This window comes from Petromyzon marinus, chromosome 18 (assembly GCF_048934315.1).
Source record: "Petromyzon marinus isolate PM22_M1 ecotype Great Lakes invasive population chromosome 18, UKy_Petmar_22M1.pri1.0, whole genome shotgun sequence".
In the NCBI taxonomy this organism is placed as follows: Eukaryota; Metazoa; Chordata; class Hyperoartia; order Petromyzontiformes; family Petromyzontidae; genus Petromyzon; species Petromyzon marinus.
Window position 1 is genome coordinate 9211078 of NC_133684.1, and position 24596 is coordinate 9235673.

The following is a 24596-nucleotide window of genomic DNA, read 5'->3' on the forward strand; positions in this document are numbered from 1 at the left end:
GGACAGGGACCCCGAGAGGGACAGGGGGACAGGGGACACGGACCCCGAGTGGGACAGGGGGACACGGGGACACGGGGACAGGGACCCCGAGTGGGACAGGGGGACAGGGGGACAGGGGGACAGGGACCCCGAGAGGGACAGGAGGACACGGGGACACGGACCCCGAGAGGGACAGGGGGACACGGGGACAGGGGGACAGGGACCCCGAGTGGGACAGGGGGACAGGGGGACAGGGACCCCGAGTGGGACAGGGACCCCGAGTGGGACAGGGGGACAGGGACCCCGAGAGGGACAGGGGGACAGAGACCCCGAGTGGGACAGGGGGACAGGGGGACAGGGACCCCGAGTGGGACAGGGGGACAGGGGGACAGGGACCCCGAGAGGGACAGGGGGACAGGGACCCCGAGAGGGACAGGGGGACACGGACCCCGAGTGGGACAGGGACCCCGAGAGTGACAGGGACCTCGAGAGGGACAGCGAACCGAAAGAGACAAGGTACACTCATCATCATCAGTAGCTACATCATCACCTGTGGGTACATCATCATCATTTCCCTTATCGCCATCATAATCACCATCATCATTTACCGTCATCATAATCATCATCATCATTATCGTCATCATTGCCATCATCATAATCATCATTATCGTCATCATAATCACCATCATCATCACCGTCATCATAATCATCATCATTATCGTCATCATTACCATCATCATAATCATCATTATCGTCATCATAATCACCATCATCATTACCGTCATCATAATCATCATTATCGTCATCGTAATCTTATTCATAATCATCATTATCGTCATCGTAATCATCATCATTTTCGTCATCATTACCATCATAATCATCATTATCGTCATCACAATCACCATCATCATTATCGTCATCATCATAATCACCATCATCATTATCGTCATCATAATAATCACCATCATAATCATTATTTACCGTCGTCATCAACAGAAACATCGACATCATCGTCGTCGTCTTTCTGATGCTCTTCAGATGCTGACCCTGCCGCCCATCGTCAAGGGCTCTGAGGCCCGATCGGGGGCCCAAGGTGGGAAGCCGCAGGGATCAGGGACGACCCCCACCAAGGGGACCTCCCAGCACAGGAGGGGTCCCGCGAGTCTGGGGGCCCGGGAGCCTGAGGCCGGGGGTCGCACCACTCACAGGTGAGAGGGGCTACAGGTGAAGGGGGTTAATGTAAAGGGGGGGGGGGTGCAGGTGAAGGGGCTTCAGGTGAGAGGGGCTACAGGTGAAGGGGGTTAATGTAAAGGGGCGGGGGTGGTGCAGGTGAAGGGGCTTCAGGTGAGAGGGGGTTCAGGTGAAGGGGGTTAATGTAAAGGGGGGGGGGGTGCAGGTGAAGGGGCTACAGGTGAGAGGCTGTTCAGGTGAAGGGGCTGCAGTTAAGGGGGTGCAGGTTAAGGGGGTGCAGGTTAAGGGGGTTCAGGTTAAGGGGGTGCAGGTTAAGGGAGTTCAGGTGAAGGGACTTAAGGTGAAGGGTGTTAATGTAAAGGGGCTTCAGGTGAGAGAGGGTTCAGGTGAGGGGGGTTCATGCGAGGAAGGGGGTTAATGTGGTGTATGTATGTATGTTGAGCGTCTTTCGCACCGTACGTAGCCAACCGTGCTAATCGGAAGTGCGCGGGAAGGACAAGGTTAAGGGGGTTCAGGTGAAGGGGCTTCAGATGAAAGAGGGTTCAGTTGCGAGGGGGTTCAGGTAAGGGGTGGGGGGTGGTTTAGTCAGGGGGTTCAGGTAAGGAGGGGTTCGTGTGAGAGAGGTTCAGGTGAGAGGAGTTCAGACGAGGAGGGGTTCAGGGGAGGGGAGTTCAGGTGAGAGCGGTTCAGGTGAGAGCGGTTCAGGTGAGAGCGGTTCAGGTGAGCAGCGGCCGTGTGAGGGGGGTTCAGGTAAGAAGAGGTTCAGGTGCGAGGGGGTTCAGCTTCGGGTGGGGGGGAGGGGGGGTTCAGGTGAGAGGGGTTCAGGCAAGGGGGTCTCGACCCCTCGCACAGTGGTTTCTCGTGTTCTCCAGGGCGCCCGTCACCCCTCTTCTCTGACCCCGCAGGGCGGCGCGGAGACAGAACGGGGGTCTGGCGCTGGATTCGCCCCCCGCTGAAGTTGAGAGCGAGCGGCGCCCCCCCCGCACGGAGACAGTGGCGTACGCACAAATTAGGGTTACACACACACACACACACCTGTACCGCACAAAGAACCCCCGTAATAGCCTTTAACAGGCTGTAGGAGCAAGTGCTGTTAGCGAGCACCTATGAAGGCCGGCTCGGCACACGAGGGGGTGGGTGGCCAGCACCACGCCCGGCCGCCTTTGTCCCCCCGGCCGCAATGTTTACTACACACCGCACCGGGTACTCATTTGAGGTTGAGACGACCTAGGGTAGGCCCAGGACCGGTTCAGATAATCGTCACCGGTGTTGTTCGTGAGCGCAGTGCGTTAACCGCTACACTCCTCAGCCAGCCGTGCTACAATCGGAGGTGCGCGCACACACCTGTACACCAACCACCAACAACCGCCGTGACGTCACCACGGCGCTTGTGCCAGGCTACGTGCACGTTGAGGTCACGTGAAGTGTCGAACGCCCGCCGGCAGGAGGGCACGTGCCTGTGCTGTGTGCCTTCCCGTGCCTGTGCTGGATCTCGACCCGTGCCTGTGCTGGATCTCGACCCGTGCCTGTGCTGTGTGTCTTCCCGTGCCTGTGCTGGATCTCGACCCGTGCCTGTGCTGGGTGTCGACCCGTGCCTGCGCTGTGTGTCGACCCATGCCTGTGCTGTGTGTCGACCCGTGCCTGTGCTGTGTCGACCCGTGCCTGTGCTGTGTGTCTTCCCGTGCCTGTGCTGGGTGTCGACCCGTGCCTGTGCTGTGTGTCGACCCGTGCCTGTGCTGTGTTGCGACCCGTGCCTGTGCTGTGTGTCGACCCGTTCCTGTGCTGTGTATCGACCCGTGCCTGTGCTGTGTGTCGACCCGTTCCTGTGCTGTGTATCGACCCGTGCCTGTGCTGTGTGTCGACCCGTGCCTGTGCTGTGTGTCGACCCGTGCCTGTGCTGGGTGTCGACCCGTGCCTGTGCTGTGTTGCGACCCGTGCCTGTGCTGTGTGTCGACCCGTTCCTGTGCTGGGTGTCGACCCGTGCCTGTGCTGTGTGTCGACCCGTTCCTGTGCTGTGTGGCGACCCGTGCCTGTGCTGGATGTCGACCCGTGCCTGTGCTGTGTGACGACCCGTGCCTGTGCTGGGTGTCGACCCGTGCCTGTGCTGTGTGTCGACCCGTGCCTGTGCTGTGTTGCGACCCGTGCCTGTGCTGTGTGTCGACCCGTTCCTGTGCTGTGTATCGACCCGTGCCTGTGCTGTGTGTCGACCCGTTCCTGTGCTGTGTATCGACCCGTGCCTGTGCTGTGTGTCGACCCGTGCCTGTGCTGTGTGTCGACCCGTGCCTGTGCTGGGTGTCGACCCGTGCCTGTGCTGTGTTGCGACCCGTGCCTGTGCTGTGTGTCGACCCGTTCCTGTGCTGGGTGTCGACCCGTGCCTGTGCTGTGTGTCGACCCGTTCCTGTGCTGTGTGCCGACCCGTGCCTGTGCTGGGTGTCGACCCGTGCCTGTGCTGTGTGACGACCCGTGCCTGTGCTGGGTGTCGACCCGTGCCTGTGCTGTGTGTCGACCCGTGCCTGTGCTGTGTTGCGACCCGTGCCTGTGCTGTGTGTCGACCCGTTCCTGTGCTGTGTATCGACCCGTGCCTGTGCTGTGTGTCGACCCGTTCCTGTGCTGTGTATCGACCCGTGCCTGTGCTGTGTGTCGACCCGTGCCTGTGCTGTGTGTCGACCCGTGCCTGTGCTGGGTGTCGACCCGTGCCTGTGCTGTGTTGCGACCCGTGCCTGTGCTGTGTGTCGACCCGTTCCTGTGCTGGGTGTCGACCCGTGCCTGTGCTGTGTGTCGACCCGTTCCTGTGCTGTGTGCCGACCCGTGCCTGTGCTGGGTGTCGACCCGTGCCTGTGCTGTGTGACGACCCGTGCCTGTGCTGTGTGCCGACCCGTGCCTGTGCTGTGTGCGCAGGCTGCGCGTGGACCCGCTGCGTGATGTGTGCACCTCCCTGCTCCGTGACGGCCACGTGGGCGCCTTCGCGGAGCTGTTCCGCGCTGTGCGGGAGCGGCGCGCCGCGCGCCTCGCCGCTGACCCCGGCTCCGCGCTCGCCCTGGAGCCGCCTCTGGAGCAGCAGCCGCGGGAGCTGTGCGACCTGGCGGCCCTGCTCAGCCGCGCGGAGGACGCGGCGAGGGCCGGTAGTGCACGCGGGGGCAATTGGGGGGGGGGGCACGGTAGCGTCGATTTGGTTGGGAGATGCGGGCACAATTCGTTTGGTAGTCCATGGGGGGCGCGGATGGGTTGGTGCTGAAAGGGGGGGGGCACAGCTGGGTTGGGTTGGTGGTGCAGGAAGGCGGGCGTAGCTGGTGAGGGTGGTGGTGGTGTTTGTTGTTGCCAATGCTGTTGTTGATGATGTCCATGTTAGTGGTGTTGACGGTCATGGTCGTGTTGAAGGTGATGGTAGCCTAGGTGGTGATATCAGTGGTGATGATTATCGTGGTATTGATATCGACTATGGTGATGGGTAGCTTTGATGGTTAATGATGATGATGGCAGTGTCGATGGTGGCGATGTTAAAGATGTGCGTGCGCACGCTGCCCGCGATGCCAGGAGACGCAGACGCACAGTGCCAGACGCTGCTCTCCATGGCCGAGCGCTTCAGGGGCAGTGACGTGGCCCCGTGGCTGGAGGGCCGCGCCCTGCGCCTGTGCCTGGAGGCGGCGCGCGAGGCAGGCGGGGGGCCACGCGAGGCCGAGGCCCTGGCACGGCTTGGGGAGGCGCGACACGGCCACGGTGAGTGCCCTCACCGACTCGGAGAACTTGCCAAGGGGCCGGTATGGGGAATTTGTCCAGGGCTTAAGACTCCAGAGGGGCCCACACGCTAAAACGACACGCACGTGGTTTTTATGAAGTGTATTCTCATTCAGCTTTTTATTGTGCGTGACATAAACGTGCACTTTATTCGCGTGGCAAAGTGGCTCGCGCAGTGCACCGTGGACCCAGCGAGCCGAGTGCGATTCCCGGTCACTGCTAATATCAGTGGTGAGTGACATCTGAACCGGTGCCGACACGGATTCCAAAATCAGCATCTGTATTTAGGCTAGAAGAATCCGATGAGCTATGAAGCTCGCTTTCACCGATGTCCGGTATCTTTCCTTGGCACGTCCGATTCGGCATCCCTGGAAGTAACTGTGACTCTGGCCGGTGATTGGCAGCTCGCGCGTGATTTCGAAAGTTCCTCTTCGGTGTGAATTCATTGGCAAAAAAAAAACAAATGGCTCTTTTTTGCATGCCCCGTCCGAGAGTGCAAATGCGTGCTACCCCTGCTGAAAACCCACTGGGAAAATCCCAAGACACCGAGAGGGAACACCAGGAAACTGAGGCACAGAAACATTGGTCTGTAGTGAACAAGGACTAACGCAGCGGGCAAGGAAGGGCGAGCCTACTCGTGCAGAAACGAAGATGGGGGTTACGACATGAGTATGCATTGTCGCAATGGACTGTCCACCACTTAGTAAACAACGCCTCCCCTCCCTTAGTAATTAAAATAATAATGCCCTGGGATAGTTGTGATTAGTTCCTAGTGTTTATCATAGAAAGACAAAACTTTTGGAGCTGACTCCTTCCATTAGACCTGAGCCATCGGCAGCATCAGTAGCTGCTGGAGAGAAACTACAGTGAATAGAGATGAATTATGTACAACATGGGAATCCAATGCATGGCCGTGAGACACTCAAAATCTCGTACGACTGTGATTCCCAGGGGTAACGACCCGCGAGACGTGATGCGTTTACTTTTGGCGTCTTCAAGTGTGACCCCCATCCCAAGACGCCGGAGAGAAACAGTGTGCATGTTTGTTTTATAGACAGAAGAGGCAGTCATAGGCAGAGGAGGAACAAACGAACTCTCGCTGAGCGACGCTTGACTGAGAGCTTCCACGGACAGCATTGTCTGCTGGGGCGGAGAGTGCATCGAGAGGGGAGCAGGGTGAGATGAGAGGGGTGAGATAGGAGAGTGTGCGGAGGGGAGTAGAGTGAGGTGACCTACGTGTGGTTTTGTGGGAGTAAGTCTGGGGGGGCATGAAATAATAGTGCCCTGGGATAGCTGTGATTAGTTCCCGGTGTTTATCACAGAAAGACAACACTTTTAGAGTTGACTCCTGTATCACGCAGGGGACCTGGAGGGGGCCCTGCCGATTCTGCGGGATTACCACGCGCTGGTGCGGGCCCAGGGTTGGCGGGACGCGTCGGGACGGGAGCACGAGGCGCGCTCCTCCACCCTGCTCAGCCGCCTCCTCACGGAGCTCGGCCGCCGGGCCCTGGATAGAGGAGAGGCCCATGAGTCGCTGGGGCCCCTGCAGGAGGCCCTGAGCCTCGCCTGTCACGGTGAGGGACCCTACGGCCGCGGAGGGGCGGCCCAGACAGTTCTTATCGAGCAGCCACGCACACCCCCTGGGCTTTTGAGTGTTCGGGCGGTGGGGGGGGCTGCGAAGAGCCCATCTCTTTAAAAGCTGAAGTCGCTGACACGAACCTCGGTCAGCCACTAGGCGTCGCTCGATAGACCGTCTGACGCCGTGGCCAGTGCCGCGGGACAAGTTACCGAGTTCACTCCGCAGAGTCAAAAAAAAGCGCCGATAGCGGAGCCGCAACGCAGGTGTGGGATCGCTCGTGAATCTGCACCGCCGCCCTAGTAGAGTCGCTAGGATGTTGTCGCTCGTCGCTTTGAACTTTCCCTTTCAAGTTGCGTCGGTCTCAGATGGGGAACTATGAAGCGTGGCTCAGACTCTCGAGACGGAATCTGAACGTTGACCCCCGGCCCCGCCCCTCCACCTCCCCCCTCCCGGGGGGGTCGTGAACTCTGCGTGGGGGCGCAGGGCAGGAGAGCCGCGCACAGCAGGAGGCCTCCTACTGGCTCGGCCTGGCGCTGCTGGACACGGGTGACACCGACTCGGCACTGCAGGTACCATCCTCGCCTACCCGGGGCCGCGGAGGATCGAGAAACTTCCCGGGGGGGGGGGGGGCACGGGCAGGTGGTGGGGAGGGCGATCCCGAAATGTTAAGGTTTTTTATAGGGCTCTAGGTGGGAGGAGGGGGGGTGGTGATTGCTCTCATCGTACCCCCCCCCCCCGATCCTCCACTGCCCCAGGGCCGATTTGTAAGGACACGCGAACTCTCCCCATTCTTGTTTCGTGTGGTGGCCAGGACTCGCTGAGTCCCGCTTCTGTGCCCACGTGGAGGTTGGTGAGTCAGAATCAGAATATTGATTTACACCGGAGGAGTCCGAGGAACTGTAAAGCGCTTTTTTTTGTCTCAGATGTCAGTAGACGGCTTTGGCAGCAGCCTCATGATGAACAGGTGGAACCATGCAGCTGCGCGAAAATGCGAAAATTGCGCAGTGACGTCTCCACGTGGTGCATGTTTTGAGATACAGACTCACGCGAGGCCCCCAACCCTGCTTAGCTTGTGAGGTGTGATGGGATGGGGCACTGCGCTCGGGGTGATTTATGGTGTTAATATATATATAGTTCCCTGTTTTGTGTCCAAGCGGTTTTGCTCCCGATGCGGAGACGTTGCATCAACGTTGCGGCGCGGTCATCGTGAGGGGCGGCGCGGGGGGAAGCGCCAGCCGGGACGGCGGGCGCGAGCCGTGCCCAGCGCCGCCGCGCCCCCCCCCCCGATCTGCCCGACCCGTTGCGTTCGCGTTATGCATTATTGATGTTTCGTTGCGTCGAATTAAGTCTGTGCCGTGTCTTCGGCCGCGTTTAATCTTTGTTGCGACGCGAGGTGCTAAGCGCGGCGCCCGGATTTCTGCGCGCCGCGTGCGTGGAAGCTCCGACGACGCAGACGCCGCTTTGTTCGTAAGCACAGCTGAGGGCCCAAATTCAGACTCAAATTGAAGGGAGACCTGGGCTCAACGAGCACAGGCATGAGAGATGAAAGTGAGATGACAGTTCCACGGTGCGTGAGACCTGGAGGTACACAACAGGGGCCTGGGCGAGAGACAAGAGACACCTCCGAACTCATTTGCCTGGACAGGCGCACGAGAATTGGACGGGTCTAAGTCGAACTCTGCGAACCATGGGGTTTTATGCCTTGGGATTGGTTCGTGGGAACTCGTGTCTGAGTTAGAGTCTGGATCTGAGTTAGAGACCGGCTCTGGGTTCATGGGGACGAGAGACTGGGTTAGGGTCTGGGTCCGGTGGGACAGCGGGAGCCACGCAGCGTCCACGAGTGAGAAGTTGCGTGCCTGAGTGCCCGTGTGGCCCCTACGGGCCGGCTGATAATGCCCCCATCTGAAACGGAATTAATCATTTATTCTGCGCATTCCATTACTTGAAGGCACAAGAAAAATGTGAGTTTAGTTTTAATCTTTAATCACGCTCGCTCCTACAGAAGCCGCTGCGCTACTGCTTACGGCGATCGCGCCTCTACATTAATCATGAGCCACGGTGTCGGCGTGCGGGGGGGGGGGCGATGAAGGGCGGGAATGAGGGGGGCTGAAAGGTGAGGAAGGTGAGGGGGACGGGTGTCTGCGCTGCAAGGCGCACAACTCTGAGAGACGCTCACCTGCGCTCACCTGTGTTGAGCTTCTTCTACTACCACCGACACGACCGCGCCTGTATTGAGAGGTTACCACCTGCGCTCACCTCCACCGGGAACCCCGAGTGTACCTATGCTGAGATGCTCTCCTGCACTACGGGACGCTCACCTGCGCTCACCTGCGCGGAGGCACGCGCGTGAAAGCGCCCGCGCCGAGACACTGACCCCAGCCGCTAATGGCGTGCCGCCTCCTCCTCCTCCTCCTGCATCCCCGCGTCTCCCCCCCCCCCCCGCCGCCGCCCTGCAATCCCCGTCCCCTCTTGCCCCGCTGCCCCTCTGCTCCCTGCCCCGGTGACCCGTGACCCCGCTGCCCGTGACCCCGCTGCCCACGACCCCTGCCCTGCGCGCCCCGCAGCGCCTGCTCGCCGCCGAGGAGTTGTCGGCGGCGCTGAAGGACGCGGCCGCGAGGGCCCGCGCCGCACGCTCCGTGGCGGAGGCGCTGCTCAGGTACCGGTGGGGGCCCCGGTGGCGAGGGTCGAGCTGGGAAAGGGGTCCGAGGGGGGTAGTGGTCGTGGGGGTGTGACCAGTGCCGGATTAAGCTCGTGCGGGGCCTGTAGCATATGCTATAAAGGGGGCCCTAAATAAATAAAAAACATTAAAACGCAAATTTTTACTTGCACAGTAAAGTAATTGTATTTTTTCATTTGCTCTACAGCCAGATAATACGACAAATCCCTAACCTTAAACACCCAGTCGTTCATAAAAGTTGAAGGCGGTATAGTACTATAGTGATAGAGCAAGTGTAGAATCACTTGAACCGGAATTGATAGCTTGAAATCGTTTAGCCCGGTGCCCTTGAAAGTACGGGGGCCGTAGCTACTACATGTGGTAGCTACTACATACTGTATGTGTAGTAGCTACTACATGTGTAGGAGATACTACATGTGTAGCAGCTACATATGTGTAGTAGCACATGTATTAGCTACTACACATGTAGTAGCTACTACATGTGAAGTAACTACTACATGTGTAGCAGCTACTACTACATGTGTAGTAGTAGCTGCTACACATGTAGTAGCTACTACTACACATGTAGTCGCTACTACAGATGTGTAGTAGCACATGTAGTAGCTACTACACATATGTAGTAGCTGCTACATGTGTAGTAGCTACTACATGTGAAGTAACTACTACATGTGTAGTAGCTGCTACATGTGAAGTAACTGCTACATGTAGTAGCTACTACATGTGTAGTAGCTGCTACATGTGAAGTAACTACTACATAAGTAGTAGCTGCTACATGTGTGTAGTAGCTGCTACATGTGTGTAGCAGCTACTACATGTGCGTAGCTACTACACACATGTAGTAGCTACTACATGTGTGTAGTAGCTGCTACATGATGATGATGTTGCTGCTGCTGATGATGATGATGTTGATGATGATGTTGCTGATTATGTTAATGATGATGATGTTGATGATGATGATGTTGATGATGATGTTGATGATGATGTCGATGATGATGTTGATGATGATGTTGATGATGATTTTGCTGATGATGTTTATGATGATGTTGATGATGATGTTGATAATGATGTTGATGTTGATGTCGCTGATGATGTTGATGATGACGTTGATGATGATGTTGCTGATGATGTTGATGATGATGTTGCTGATGATGTTGCTGATGATGTTGATGATGATGATGTTGATGTTGATGATGATGTTGATGATGTTGATGTTGATGATGATGTTGATGTTGCTGATGATGTCGCTGATGATGTTGATAATGATGTTGATGATGATTTTGCTGATGATGTTGATGATGATGTTGATGATGATGTCGCTGATGATGTTGATGGTGATGTTGATGATGATGATGTTGATGATGTTGACGATGATGTTGATGTTGCTGATGATGTCGCTGCTGATGTTGATAATGATGTTGATGATTTTGCTGATGATGTTGATGATGATGTTGATGATGATGTCGCTGATGATGTTGATGATGATGTTGATGATGATGTTGATGATGATGTTGATGATGAATGCTGCGAATGGTAATGATCCGGAGCATGGTGATGATGGTGATGATTGTGATGATTGCTGATAATGCTGCTCACGATGGTGATTCTGCTGCTGCTCTTGATATTTGTTCGTCTGCTACGGCTCATATTGCATATGCTTCGAGTATTTACGCTGCTGCTGATGATGAATCAGCTACTGTTGCTGATAATACTCATGGTACTACTGCTGATGTTCATGGTACTACTGCTGATGTTCATGGTACTACTGCTGATGTTCATGGTACTACTGCTGATGCTCATGGTGCTGCTACTGCTTCCGACTGGTAGAGGCCCCTGCTGGTTGTGGCGGTGGTGGTGGTTGTTGTTGTTTAGTGGGGGGTGGGGTTGGGGGTAGACGCCGTGTCAGGTCAGGAGGTGGCCCCCGTTGTTTAATCCCGCGGCCCTCGGACGTCTTTAGATCGCGGCGGCGATGCGATCGATGTGGAGGCGCATGGGCAAACAGGGCCACGATGTTATTGCTCTTAACCCCTCGGCCCGCGCCGCGACGCACGCGTTATTACTCGGCCGATCCTCGCCGTGCCCACGGGACGGGACGGAGCGCTCATATCTCAGCTGGCGCAGAGACGGGGGGGAGACGGCGTGATGGGGGTGCGTGGCGGGTTTGGGGGGGGTGGTCGTGTTTGTTTTCCCGGCTCAGGTAATAAGCGCTGCCGGTCCCACCTGGGCGATCACTGCCGGAACGGAACGCGCGTACCGTGTATGTGAGTGTTTGAGTATGTGAGTTGTGTTTGTTTGATTATGTGAGTGCGTGTGTGAGTGTTGGAGTATGTGAGTATATGTGAGTGTTTGAGTGAGTGTGTTTGTTTTATTATGTGAGTGCGTGTGTGAGTGTTGGAGTATGTGAGTGTGTGTGAGTGTTGGAGTATGTGAGTGAGTTTGTTTGATTATTACGTGGGTGTTTGAGTATGTGAGTGTGAGTGAGTGTTGGAGTATGTGAGTGTGCGTGAGTGTTGGAGTATGTGAGTGCGAGTGAGTGTTGGAGTATGTGAGTGTGAGTGAGTGTTGGAGTATCTAAGTGTGAGTGAGTGTTGGAGTATGTGAGTGTGTTTGTTTGATTATGTGAGTGCGTGTATGAGTGTTGGAGTATGTGAATGTGTGTGTGAGTGTTGGAGTATGCGAGTGTGAGTGAGTGTTGGGATATGTGAGTGTGTGTGAGTGTTGGAGTATGTGAGTGGTGAAGTATGTGAGTGTGTGTGTGAGTGTTGGAGTATGTGAGTGGTTGTGAGTGTTGGAGTATGTGAGTGTGTGTGTGAGTGGTGGAGTATGTGAGTGTGTGTGAGTGTTGTAGTATGTGAGTGTGAGTAAGTGTTGGAGTATGTAAGTGTGAGTGAGTGTTGGAGTATGCGAGTGTGTTTGAGTGTGAGAGTATGTGAGTGTGTTTGTTTGATTATGTGAGTGCGTGTGTGAGTGTTGGAGTATGTGAATGTGTGTGTGTGTTGGAGTATGTGAGTGAGTTTGTTTGATTATTACGTGAGTGTTTGAGTATGTGAGTGTGAGTGAGTGTTGGAGTATGTGAGTGTGTGTGAGTGTTGGAGTATGTGAGTGTGTGTGAGTGTTGGAGTATGTGAGTGTGCGTGAGTGTTGGAGTATTTGAGTGCGAGTGAGTGTTGGAGTATGTGAGTGTGAGTGAGTGTTGGAGTATGTAAGTGTGAGTGAGTGTTGGAGTATGTGAGTGTGTTTGTTTTATTATGTGAGTGCGTGTGTGAGTGTTGGAGTATGTGAATGTGTGTGTGAGTGTTGAAGTATGTGAGTGTGAGTGAGTGTTGGAGTATGTGAGTGTGTGTGAGTGTTGGAGTATGAGTGAGTGGTGGAGTATGTGAGTGTGTGTGTGAGTGTTGGAGTATGTGAGTGTTGGAGTATGTGAGTGTGTGTGTGAGTGGTGGAGTATGTGAGTGTGTGTGAGTGTTGTAGTATGTGAGTGTGAGTGAGTGTTGGAGTATGTAAGTGTGAGTGAGTGTTGGAGTATGTGAGTGTGTTTGAGTGTGAGAGTATGTGAGTGTGTTTGTTTGATTATGTGAGTGCGTGTGTGAGTGTTGGAGTATGTGAATGTGTGTGTGAGTGTTGGAGTATGTGAATGTGAGTGAGTGTTGGAGTATGTGAGTGTGTGTGAGTGTTGGAGTATGTGAGTGAGTGGTGGAGTATGTGAGTGTGTGTGTGAGTGTTGGAGTATGTGAGTGTGTGTGAGTGTTGGAGTATGTGAGTGTGTGTGAGTGTTGTAGTATGTGAGTGTGTGATGGAGTATGTGAGTGTGTGTGAGTGTTGGAGTATGTGAGTGTGTGTGTGAGTGTTGGAGGATGTGAGTGTGCGTGAGTGTTGGAGTATGTGAGTGTGTGTGAGTGTTGGAGTATGTGAGTGTGTGTGAGTGTTGGAGTATGTGAGTGTGTGTGAGTATTGGAGTATGTGAGTATGTGTGAGTGTTGGAGTATGTGAGTGTGTGTGAGTGTTGGAGTATGTGAGTGAGTGTTGGAGTATGTGAGTGAGTTTGTTTGATTATTACGTGAGTGTTTGAGTATGTGAGTGTGTTTTCTGAGTACGTGAGTGCGTGTGAGTGTTGGAGTATGTGAGTGTTTTTTTATTATGTGAGTGCGTGTGTGAGTGTTGGAGTATGTGAGTGTGTGTGAGTGTTGGAGTATGTGAGTGTGTGTTGGAGTATGTGAGTGTGTGTGGGTATTGGAGTATGTGAGTATGTGTGAGTGTTGGAGTATGTGAGTGTGTGTGAGTGTTGGAGTATGTGAGTGAGTGTTGGAGTATGTGAGTGAGTTTGTTTGATTATTACGTGAGTGTTTGAGTATGTGAGTGTGTTTTCTGAGTACGTGAGTGCGTGTGAGTGTTGGAGTATGTGCGTGTTTGTTTGATTATGTGAATGCGTGTGTGAGTGTTGGAGTATGTGAGTGTGTGTGAGTGTTGGAGTATGTGAGTGTGTGTGAGTGTTGGAGTATGTGAGTGCGTGAGTGTTGGAGTATGTGAGTGTGTGTTGGAGTATGTGAGTCTGCTACAGCAGAGGTGTAGGGAATTCCAACAAGACCTACATCTCTGCTTTATTGACCTGGTCAAGGCCTATGATACCATCAGTAGGCCTGGGCTCTGGGTTGTTCTTCGTGCTTTTGGAGTACCTGACCCTCTGCTCACGATCATTAAGGACCTTCATGATGGTGAGCGGGCCCGGGTAAAACTACGTGGCCGGGAGTCAGAGCCATTCCCTGTACACCTTGGGGTGCGACAGGAATGTCCTCTGGCTCCCACATTATTTAACATCTACTTTGACCACGTAGTTCGTGAAGCCTTCAATAGCTGTACCGGGGGAATCTCCATATTGTACAGATATAATGGGAGGCTGATCGATGCCCGGGTGCGGTCAAGGGATGGCTCCCTATTGCTCAACCACGTTATGTATGCCGATGATTTGGTAATAGCTGCTCATTCAGAGGAGGAGTTGGAGACGCTGCTGCTGAGACTGGAGCGTGCCACTAAGAGGTGGGGCCTTACCATCAGCCCCACCAAAACTAAGCACCTGCCTGGGTATTTTGTACCATCGAACACTCCACCTCCACAACTCCCAATCGGTGATGGAGCAGTTGTGGAGCGAGTGGAGAGTTTCCCATACCTGGGCAGTGTGCTTATGACCGGCTCCAGTTTAACAGCAGAGGTCTCACTCCGAATCAGTCGAGCGGTAATATATTTTCATCGGTTGCGTAACGCTGTGTGGAAGCTACCTGGTCTGTCGCTCTGCACTAAGCTTCAGGTCTTCTCGGCCACGGTCATTCCCTCCCTTCTCTAGGCTTGTGAAACGTGGACCCCCCTAATGGAACATCTTCGCCGGTTAAAAACATGTAGGCTGGCCTGCCTACGATCCATCTTGGGTTTAACCAGACTGGATTGTGTGAGGAGCTCACAAATCCTTGAAAGATCTGGGCAAGGTCCCATCGGTGAGCTCCTCCGGCGGGCAAGGCTGCGATGGCTTGGTCATGTAGCCCGCATGCCCAGTCACCGCATGCCAAAACAGCTTTTGTTCGGCCGGATCGAGGGGGCTAAACGGGCGTGGCACGGGCTAGAGAAGAGATGGAGTGATGTGGTGCAGGAGGACGTGGAGTTGAGTGGACTTGCCGATGACTGGACCAGCGGTGTCAAGATCGGCCTCTGTGGAGGAGGCTCGTGAAGGACGCTACTGGGCAGTTGGAGGTAGTCGCCCTCCAACAACAACGGAGGGCGGAGGAGCGACGCTCACAACAACGAGCGGAGCGCCGGGTGGCTAAAGCACAGCAGGTTGGCACACTAGGGGGCACAGGTGGTGCATCAGCCAGTCATCTCAGTCAGTCGACCCGTGGCACCTGGGTCTGCCCCGTGACCTCCTGCCAGCGGGCGTTCGACACTTCACGTGGCCTCAGGGTGCACATAGCCTGGCACAAGCGTCGTGGTGACGTCACCGCCACTTAGTGGTGAATGGCGGTTGTTGTTGTTGTGTTGGAGTATGTGAGTGTGTGTGAGTGTTGGAGTATGTGAGTGTCAGTGAGTGTTGGAGTATGTAAGTGTGTGTGAGTGTTGGAGTATGTGAGTGTTGGAGTATGTGAGTGTAAGTGTTGGAGTATGTGAGTGTGTTTGAGTATGTGAGTGTGTTTGTTGGTGAGCGGGCCCGGATAAAACTACGTGGCCGGGAGTCGATGCCATTCCCTGTGCACCTTGGGGTGCGACAGAGATGTCCTCTGGCTCCCACATTGTTTAACATCTATTTCGATCACGTAGTTCGTGAAGCCTTCAACAGCTGTACTGGAGGAATTTCCATCTGGAACAGATACAATGGGAGGCTGATCGATGCCCGGGTGCGGTCAAGGGGTGGCTCCCTATTGTTCAACCATGTTATGTATGCCGATGATCTGGTAATTGCTGCTCATGCAGAGGAGGAGTTGGAGGCGCTGCTGCTGAACCTGGAGCTTCTCACTAAGAGGTGGGAACTTCCATCAGTTCCACCAAAACTAAGCACCTGCCTGGGTATTTTGTACCATCGGACACTCCACCCCCACAACTCCCAATTGGTGATAGGGCAGTTGTGGAGAGAGTGGAGTGTTTCCCATACGTTGGCAGTGTGTTCATGACCGGCTCCGGTTTAACAGCAGAGGTCTCACTCCGAATGACTCGAGCGGCATTATCTTTTCATCGGTTGCGGAAGCTACCTGGTCTGTCGCTCCGCACGAAGCTTCAGGTCTTCTCCGCCACAGTCATTTCTTCCCTTCTCTACAGTTGCGAAACGTGGGCCCCCCTAATGGAATATCTTTGCCGGTTAGAAACATTTAGGCTGGCCTGCCTACGATCCATCCTGGGTTTAACCAGGCTGGATTGTGTGAGGAGCTCACAAATCCTTGAAAGATCTGGACAAAGTCCCATTGGTGAGCTCCTCCGGCAAACAAGGCTGCGTTGGTTGGGCCGTGTAGCCTGCATGCCCAATCACCGCATGCCTGAACAGCTTTTGTTCAGCCGAATCGATGGGGCGAAATGGGCGCGGCACGGGCTAGAGAAGAGATGGAGTGATGTGGTACAGGAGGACGTGGAGCTGAGTGGACTTGCCTATGACTGGTACCAGCGGTGTCAAGATCGGCCTCTGTGGAGGCGGCTCGTGAAGGACGCTGCTGGGCAGTTGGAGGCAATCGCTCTACAACAACAACGGAGGGCAGAGGAGCGATGCTCACAACAACGAGCGGAGCGCCGGGTGGCTAAAGCGTAGCAAGTTGGCGCAGGAGGGGGCACAGGTGGTGCATCAGCCACTCATCTCAGTCAGTCGACCCGTGGCACCTGGGTCTGCCCCGTGACCTGCCAGCGGGCGTTCAACACTTCACGTGGCCTCAAGGTGCACATAGCCTGGCACAAGCGTCGTGGTGATGTCACCGCCACTTAGTGGCGAATGGCGGTTGTTGTGTTTGTTTGAGTATGTGAGTGTATGTGTGTTTGTTTGAATATGTGAGTGTGTGAGTGAGTATTGGAGTATGTGAGTTTGCTTGTTTGATTGTGTGTGTGAGTGTTGGAGTATGTCAGTGTGTGTGTGAGTGTTGGAGTATGTGAGTGTGTTTGTTTGATTATGTGAGTGCGTGTGTGAGTGTTGGAGCATGTGAGTGTGTTGAGTATGTGAGTGTTGCAGTATGTGTGAGTGTGTGTGTGTGGTTAGCGCGCTGCGCTATGAACCCGGCGACAATAATTCGAATCCCACTCACGGCCACCATCAGTGACGATTATCTCTTCCGATTCTGGGCCTCCCCTAGGCTGACTCAGCCTCAAATGAGTACAGTACTTGTGCGGTGTGTAGTAAACATCGCCACTGAGGAGACAAAGGCGGTGGGACATGGTGCTGGGCACCTATCTCATCGTGTGCCGTCCCGGGCTTTATAGGTGCTCGCTAACAGCACTTGCCCCAACGGTCTGTTAATGCTATACGGGGGATCTTTGTCTTTATGTGCGTGAAAATCCCCGTCCAGTATTGAGGAATGACGCTTGGGGACACGGGGACACGGGGACACAGGGAACACGTGGGAAAGAGACACGGGGACACATGGGACAGAGACACGGGGACACAGGGACAGAGACACGGGGACACATGGGACAGAGACACGGGGACACAGGGACAGAGACACGGGGACACATGGGACAGAGACACGGGGACACAGGGACAGAGACACGGGGACACATGGGACAGAGACACGGGGACACATGGGACAGACACACGGGGACACAGGGACAGAGACACAAGGACAGAGACACGGGGACACATGGGACAGACACACGGGGACACAGGGACAGAGACACGGGGACACAGGGACAGAGACACGGGGACACAGGGACAGAGACACGGGGACATAGGGACAGAGACACAAGGACAGAGACACGGGGACACATGGGACAGAGACACGGGGACACAGGGACAGAGACACGGGGACACAGGGACAGAGACACGGGGACACAGGGACAGAGACACGGGGACACAGGGACAGAGACACGGGGACATAGGGGCAGAGACACAGGGACAGAGACACGGGGACAGAGACACAGTGACAGAGACACATGGTACAGACACACGGGGACACAGGGACAGAGGCACGGGGACACAGGGACAGAGACACGGGGACACATGGGACAGAGACACGGGGACACAGGGACAGAGGCACGGGGACACAGGGACAGAGACACGGGGACACAGGGAACACGTGGGACACAGAGAACACGTGGGACAGAGAGACACGGGGACACGTGGGACAGAGAGACACGGGAACACGTGGGACAGAGAGACACGGGGACACAGGAACACGTGGGACAGAGACACAAGGAACACATGGGACCGAGAGACACGGGGACAGTGGACACAGGTAACGCAATGACCACAAGGAGACACGTGGGGGGGGGGGGGGGGGCACGGGGTACGCCTTTCGCCCTGCATGCGTCCCTGCGGGCAGAGCCGCCTCCTGTCGAGAGGTCGGGCAGCCCGGACCACGCGTTCATCCCGCGGGGAGCCGCTCGAGACGGCATTGATCGCGACGAGGAAGCGCGGGCGAGGGGGGGAGGGGTAGCGGGAGGGGGGGCGATGGAAGCTCCACAGATGCTCTCAAGTCGGCGTGCGTGACTAGATGGCGTAAGAGTTGCTGTGAGGGTCGGGTGTGTGTGGGAGTGTGCGTGGGTGAGTTGCTGTGAGGGTCGGGGTGTGTGGGAGTGTGTGTGTGGGTGAGTTGCTGTGAGGGTCGGGGTGTGTGGGTGAGTTGCTGTGAGGGTCGGGGTGTGTGTGGGAGTGTGTGTGGGTGAGTTGCTGTGAGGGTCGGGGTGTGTGTGGGAGTGTGCGTGGGAGTGTGTGTGGGTGAGTTGCTGTGAGGGTCGGGGTGTGCGTGAGTGAGTTGCTGTGAGGGTCGGGCTGTGTGGGTGAGTTGCTGTGAGGGTCGGGGTGTGTGTGGGAGTGTGTGCGTGGGTGAGTTGCTGTGAGGGTCGGGGTGTGTGGGGGTGAGTTGCTGTGAGGGTCGGGGTGTGTGGGAGTGTGCGTGGGTGAGTTGCTGTGAGGGTCGGGGTGTGTGTGGGAGTGTGTGCGTGGGTGAGTTGCTGTGAGGGTCGGGGTGTGTGGGTGAGTTGCTGTGAGTGCAGGGTGTGCCACACGAGTTCGATTCCCTCTCACGGCCAACACCCGTGACGGTTACCTGAACCGGTTCGGGGCGTCCCCTAGGTCGACGCAGCCTCAAAATAGTACAGTACCTGGTGCGGTGTATAAACATCGCCACTGGAGACACAAAGGCGGCCGGGCGTGGTGGTGGCCACCCACCCCCTCGTGTACTGTTCCGGCCTTGATAGGTGTTCGCTAACAGCCTGTTAAGGCTATACGGGGAACTTTGTACGTATTTTAAACATATTTTGTACCGTACGTAGCCAACTGTGCTAATCGGAGGTGGGTGACTTGGTGCGAGGGTAGGGGCGTACCCAAACAGATTATGTTTGATCTTGATTTGAAGCTTTCGTGACTGCAGTAATCCATAATTTTTGGTTCTTTCGGTAAAGTCACGTAGGTATAAAATAAAATAAAGCACGACGTTTCGGGCGCAACACAAGCGTCCAGCAGACCATGCTTTCCCACCTGATAATGGACGCTTGTGTTGTGATTTATTTTATTTTATACCTACGTGACTTTACCGAAAGAACCAAATGTTATGTTTGGCCAGATAAAGGGTGATAAACGAGCGTGGTAGGGTGTGTGTGACAGAAGGTATGGACTCATGTTTATCTGGGAGGGTGATTGGATGAGTAGGGTGCATGGGCTAGAGGAGAGGTGGGCTGATGTAGTACAGGGGGGATGTGGAGCTGAGTGGACTTGCCGATGACCGGTACCAGCAGTGTCAAGATATGGCCTCTGTGCAGGAGGCTCGTGAAGGACGCTGCTGGGCAATTGGGAGGAAGTTTCCCTCCAACAACAACGGAGAGCAGAGCTTGCAGAGTGGGGAGCACAGGTGGTGCATCTGCCAATCATATCAGTCAGTCAACCAATGGCACCTGGGTCTGTCCCATGGCCTGCCAGCAAGCGTCCCACACTCTACGTAGCCTCAAGGTGCACCTAGCCTGGCACAAGTTCCGTGGTGACATCACCGACAGGTAGTGGCGGGTGGCGACTGTCCTTGTTGATGAGTGAGTGAGGGGTGTCTGAATGAGTGAGGTGAGCATGAGTGAGGGGTGTGTGCGTAATGAATGAGTGGCGTAGGAATGAGTGAGTGAGGGATGCATGAGTGAGTCAGGTGTCTGAGTGAGCGAGGTGTGTGTAGGAGTGAGTGAGGTGTGTGTACGAGTGAGTGAGGTGTGTACGAGTGAGTGAGATGTGTACGAGTGAGTGAGTGAGCGAGTGAGTGAGTGAGCGAGGTGTCTATGAGTGAGTGAGCGAGTGAGGTGTGTACGAGTGAGTGAGGTGTGTACGAGTGAATGAGTGAGTGAGCGAGTGAGCGAGTGAGTGAGGTGTGTACGAGTGAGTGAGTGAGGTGTGTACGAGTGAGTGAGCGAGCGAGCAAGTGAGTGAGGTGTGTACGAGTGAGTGAGTGAGTGAGCGAGTGAGTGAGAGAGCGAGCGAGTGAGGTGTGTACGAGTGAGTGAGTGAGGTGTGTACGAGTGAGTGAGTGAGGTGTGTACGAGTGAGTGAGGTGTGTACGAGTGAGTGAGTGAGGTGTGTACGAGTGAGTGAGTGAGTGAGGTGTGTACGAGTGAGTGAGTGAGTGAGCGAGGTGTGTATGAGTGAGTGAGTGAGGTGTGTATGAGTGAGTGAGTGAGGTGTGTACGAGTGAGTTAACGAGTGAGTGAGGTGTGTACGAGTGAGTGAGTGAGGTGTGTACGAGTGAGTGAGTGAGGTGTGTACGGGTGAGTGAGTGAGTGAGCGAGGTGTGTACGAGTGAGTCAGTGAGGTGTGTACGAGTGAGTTAACGAGTGAGTGAGGTGTGTACGAGTGAGTGAGTGAGGTGTGTACGAGTGAGTGAGTGAGGTGTGTACGGGTGAGTGAGTGAGTGAGCGAGGTGTGTATGAGTGAGTGAGTGAGGTGTGTACGAGTGAGTTAACGAGTGAGTGAGGTGTGTACGAGTGAGTGAGTGAGGTGTGTACGAGTGAGTTAACGAGTGCGTGCGCGCTCCAGGCTGGGCCGCGTCTCCGAGGCGCAGCGTTCCCTGGAGCGGCTGCTGGAGGCATCGCGGCAGTCGAGGGGGCAGGAGGCGGAGCTGCTGGACGCGAGCTGTCGCCTCGCGGACATTCACCTCGCCAAGGTGCGCCGCCCTCTGCCCCCCACCCCCCCGCCAAGCGGCCTCCAGTGAGCTCGCTTCCCCTCTCGCAGAGGAGCAGAGCTCACGGGGGACACTTCGACTGAGTTTGGGTCAGGGTCATGCGTATTGGTCGTGCCAGGGTATAGTTAGGGTCAGGTTTAGGAGTGTTAGGGGTACAGGACTGGGTCGTGTTAGGGGCAGTATTTAGGAGCAGTGCCGCTGCCATCGCGCGCGTGATGAATTATCCGCGCTGGTTACATCCTCCGCTGTATAATTAGAGACTCACGCGCTCTCGTTCATTACCGCACTTTATTAGCTCCTGTCACGCATCGCGCCTCGCGCGGGATCACATCCCAGGCTGGTGGTGGTGGGCGGGGGGGGGGGCAGTTAGTCACAAGCCCCGGCGTGGCGAGACCCCGCTCTGAGCGCGCGTCGCCTTTGCCGCAGGGGTCCGCGCGGACCGCGTGCCGCCTGCTGGACGCGGCGCTGGAGCGTGCCCGAGCGGGGGCCGCGGGGCCCGCCGAGGGGGCCTCGTCATCCTCGGCTCCCCGAGGGCCCTCCGAGTCGCTGCTGACGGAGGTCCGCGCGCGCTGCGGCGTGGCCCGCGCCGCGCTGCTCTTCCCGGCCCTCGCCGCCGACCTCGCCCTCCTCGGCCTGGCGCGGCCCGGCTCCGCCTCGGGCCCCGCTCGCGGTGCCCTCGAGCGCCTCCTCTCGTGGAAGGACTCGCGCCTCGGATACTCCCTGGAGGCCGAGCTGGGTGAGCGGGCGGCCGGTCACTAACATCTCACCCGCGGGGCGCGCGCCACTCGTGCGGCGGACGCATCGGACCGAGGTGCAGTTGCACCGGGGCCCGCACGCTCGATGGGCCCGGCGCCGTCGCGCGTGACTCGGGGCCCCGGTGGCCGGCGGCGCGTTACCTCTTCTGGGCCGCGCGGAATGAGAGGGGCCGCTGAGAGAAGGAGGGCGGCTGGGGAAGGGAGGGAGGGGGGGGCGGTGGGGTCAGCGCTTGCGTCGCCGTGCGAGGCGCGGTGGACGCAGCCGCGTGACGGTGAAAGGGCGAGGGGGCGACGCGGTGAGGGGCGGGGGGGGGGGGGCGCTGAGGCGTGAGACCGGCGCGGAGGGTTGTGGAGGGGCCACCCGACCAACCCGCCCCCCCCCTCCCTCCCCTCCGCTCGCCGGGACCCCCCCTCACTTGTTTCACTCCGAGGGTTGAGACACACGGAGCCCCCCCCCCCCCCCTTACCGCCCGCCCCGTGTTTTACAGGAGCCGAGGGGGACGAGGACAAGGAGGAGGAGAGCGATGACGGCTCCGAGACCCACCGGGGGGACGTGAGCCCGAGCGAAGCTGAGGGGGGAGGGGCCGTGACCTCGGCATGAGCGTGGTCAAGGGGCTCGTGGGACCCCTTTACGGGGGTCGCGTGGTGTTACTCGTTTATGTTTAGCCTCCTCGCTTGGTGCCTCGATTACAAAGCGTGGGGGACCTCTTTACTGAAGGCCACATCGGACTTTCAAATTCACAGGGCCCCCCCCCCCGCCCCACACACACGAACGCACGCACAGCTAAGCGAGACGCCTCCTTGCATTGGCACAAGTGGCCCGGGCGTTGCGCTAACATGAGACGCGTTTCGCTGTTGCCAAGACGAACGTACCCTCCCCCCCCCCCCCTAGTATCCGGTTAGTGCGGCTAAGACGCTTGCAGTGACGGACAGACGGGGCGGAGTAAATGAAGTTGGACCCGCGGGCCGTGGGGGATCCTCCACCTCTGCCGATTCGTGTGGCTCCTCTCCCGGCCGTTCCGTTGGTTCCGCTTCTCGCGGTCTCCGCGCTGTGCGGGTCCCGCGGAGGGCCCCTGGTTCCGTAACCTCCACGCGCCCTCCCGCCCACCCCCGCTCCCCCTGCCCCCTCCATCCCCCGCTCCCCCTCCCCTCCATCCCTCCCCTCCATCCCTCCCCACTAATAAAGCATCTCTTTAACGCTAATTTGCCGACGCCCATTAATTATTGACGTGGAGCCGCGCACCCCGAGGGGTAATGAGTTAGAGCACTCCCCCCCCCACTCCCTCACTCCCCGCTCCCTCTCTCCCCTCTCTCTCTCTCTCCCTCCCCGTCGCGGACCCGGCCTCCCCGTGGATCCGCTCCGTGAGAAGCTCGCGGGCGCATGCGCGGCCGCGGGCACAGCCTGAGGCGCAGCCCGAGCGGGGACCGGCGGGCACCCCCCCCCCTCCCCCACTGCTCCCCCACCCCCTGCTTCCGCCCCCCCCCCAATCCAACGCTCCTCTCCCTCATCCACTCCCCCGCAGCTCTCCCTTCTGCGAGGCTCCCTCACTCGGATGCACGGATGGGAGATCCGGTGGGGTGGGGTGGGGGGGTAACGGGTGGGGTGGAGGTGCAGGAGAATTGAAGCCCACGTGGGGGAGGCGATGTGGGGTAAATGTATTGGAGGCGGGAAGGGGTACAGGAACATCTCGGTGTGCTCACGAGGCCCTGGACCTCGCCGCACCTGCGTGGGCTCGGTCACGTGGCCCCGTGCGCGTGAGCCGCACCTGCTGGGCCACGCGCAGGATGGAGGGAGAGGCGGAATGGATCCGCGGTGTGCGCGGAGCGGGCTGGCGGGGGGCGGGACGCGCTCCCGATATGCGTCTCCGCTCGTGCGCATTTAGAGTGGGGAGCGGTAGTGTAGGGGTGAGCGCGCTGCGCTACGAATCCGGCGACCCAAGTTCGATGACCGCTCAAGGCCAACACCGGTGACAATTATCTCAACCGGTTCTGGGCCTCACCTAGGTCGACTCGTGGTGGTGGTCGTGGTGGTGATGATGATGATCGTGTTGGTGGTGATGATGATGGTGATCGTGGTGATGGTGATCGTGTTGGTGGTGATGATGATGGTGATCGTGTTGGTGGTGATGACGATGGTGATCGTGGTGGTGTTTGGGAGCAGTGCCGCATTGCGCTTTCAACCCGACGAGCTGATATCAATCCCGGGCCGCGGCCAACGTCTGAGGCGAGTGACATCTGCCACCCCCCCCCCCACGCTTCCGTTCACCAACCCGCACTGACCAGCGTGTGTGTGGCTGTGTGTGTGTGGCTGTGTGTGTGTATCTGTGTGTGTGGCTGTGTGTGTGTGTGTGGCTGTTACATATTTCAGTCGTAGTTTAGTGGTAATTAATTGAAGGTGGAGGGGTTACCAGCCCCTTGCACCCGTCCAGAGCCTCGTTTAGCCACTGTGGTGGACACAGACGCCATGAGGGGAGTAGCTAATCGGAATTGGCCCTCCCCCCATAGCACTGTCCATGACAGAGTTGCCCGTCCGGCACCGCGAGGAGGTAGGGGGTTTCGATTTAAAGCTTTCGTGACTGCAAGGATTCATCTTCTTTGGTTCTTTCGGTAAAGTCACGTAGAATGAGAATAAAATAATAAATTAATAAAATAAAATAACACAATAAAATTCTCACGACGTTTCGGCCACAACATTCTACGTGACTTTACCGAAAGAGCCAAAGAAGAGGTAGGGGGTTGTTTTGGGCAGTGTGCTTATGACCGGATCCAGTTTAACAGCAGAGGTCTCACTCCGAATCAGTCGAGCGGCAATACTTTCATCGGTTGCGTAACGCTGTGTAGAAGCTACCTGGTCTGTC

At 56.8% G+C, this 24596-nt stretch overlaps 1 protein-coding gene across 1 annotated transcript; it reads left to right on the forward strand.

The window, feature by feature from the left end:
- The first annotated feature begins 365 nt into the window (after nt 1-365).
- TTC29 (tetratricopeptide repeat domain 29) lies at nt 366-22941 on the forward strand. The gene is made up of 11 exons (XM_032956346.2): nt 366-495; nt 1018-1187; nt 2076-2168; nt 4069-4292; nt 4705-4887; nt 6267-6479; nt 6968-7053; nt 9049-9140; nt 20839-20965; nt 21410-21719; nt 22227-22941. Exons 2-11 carry the CDS (start codon nt 1018-1020, stop codon nt 22337-22339), a joined length of 1611 nt encoding a protein of 536 aa, XP_032812237.2. The 5' UTR covers nt 366-495; the 3' UTR covers nt 22340-22941.
- Nucleotides 22942-24596: the final 1655 nt, after the last annotated feature.

Bases quoted from the DNA above. Each gene is read 5' to 3' on its own strand.
- TTC29 (XM_032956346.2), top strand. From the start codon at position 1,018: ATGCTGACCCTGCCGCCCATCGTCAAGGGCTCTGAGGCCCGATCGGGG. The intron at 7,054-9,048 runs GTACCATCCTCG...CGCGCCCCGCAG, and splicing joins ACACCGACTCGGCACTGCAG to CGCCTGCTCGCCGCCGAGGA. The intron at 9,141-20,838 runs GTACCGGTGGGG...TGCGCGCTCCAG, and splicing joins GTGGCGGAGGCGCTGCTCAG to GCTGGGCCGCGTCTCCGAGG.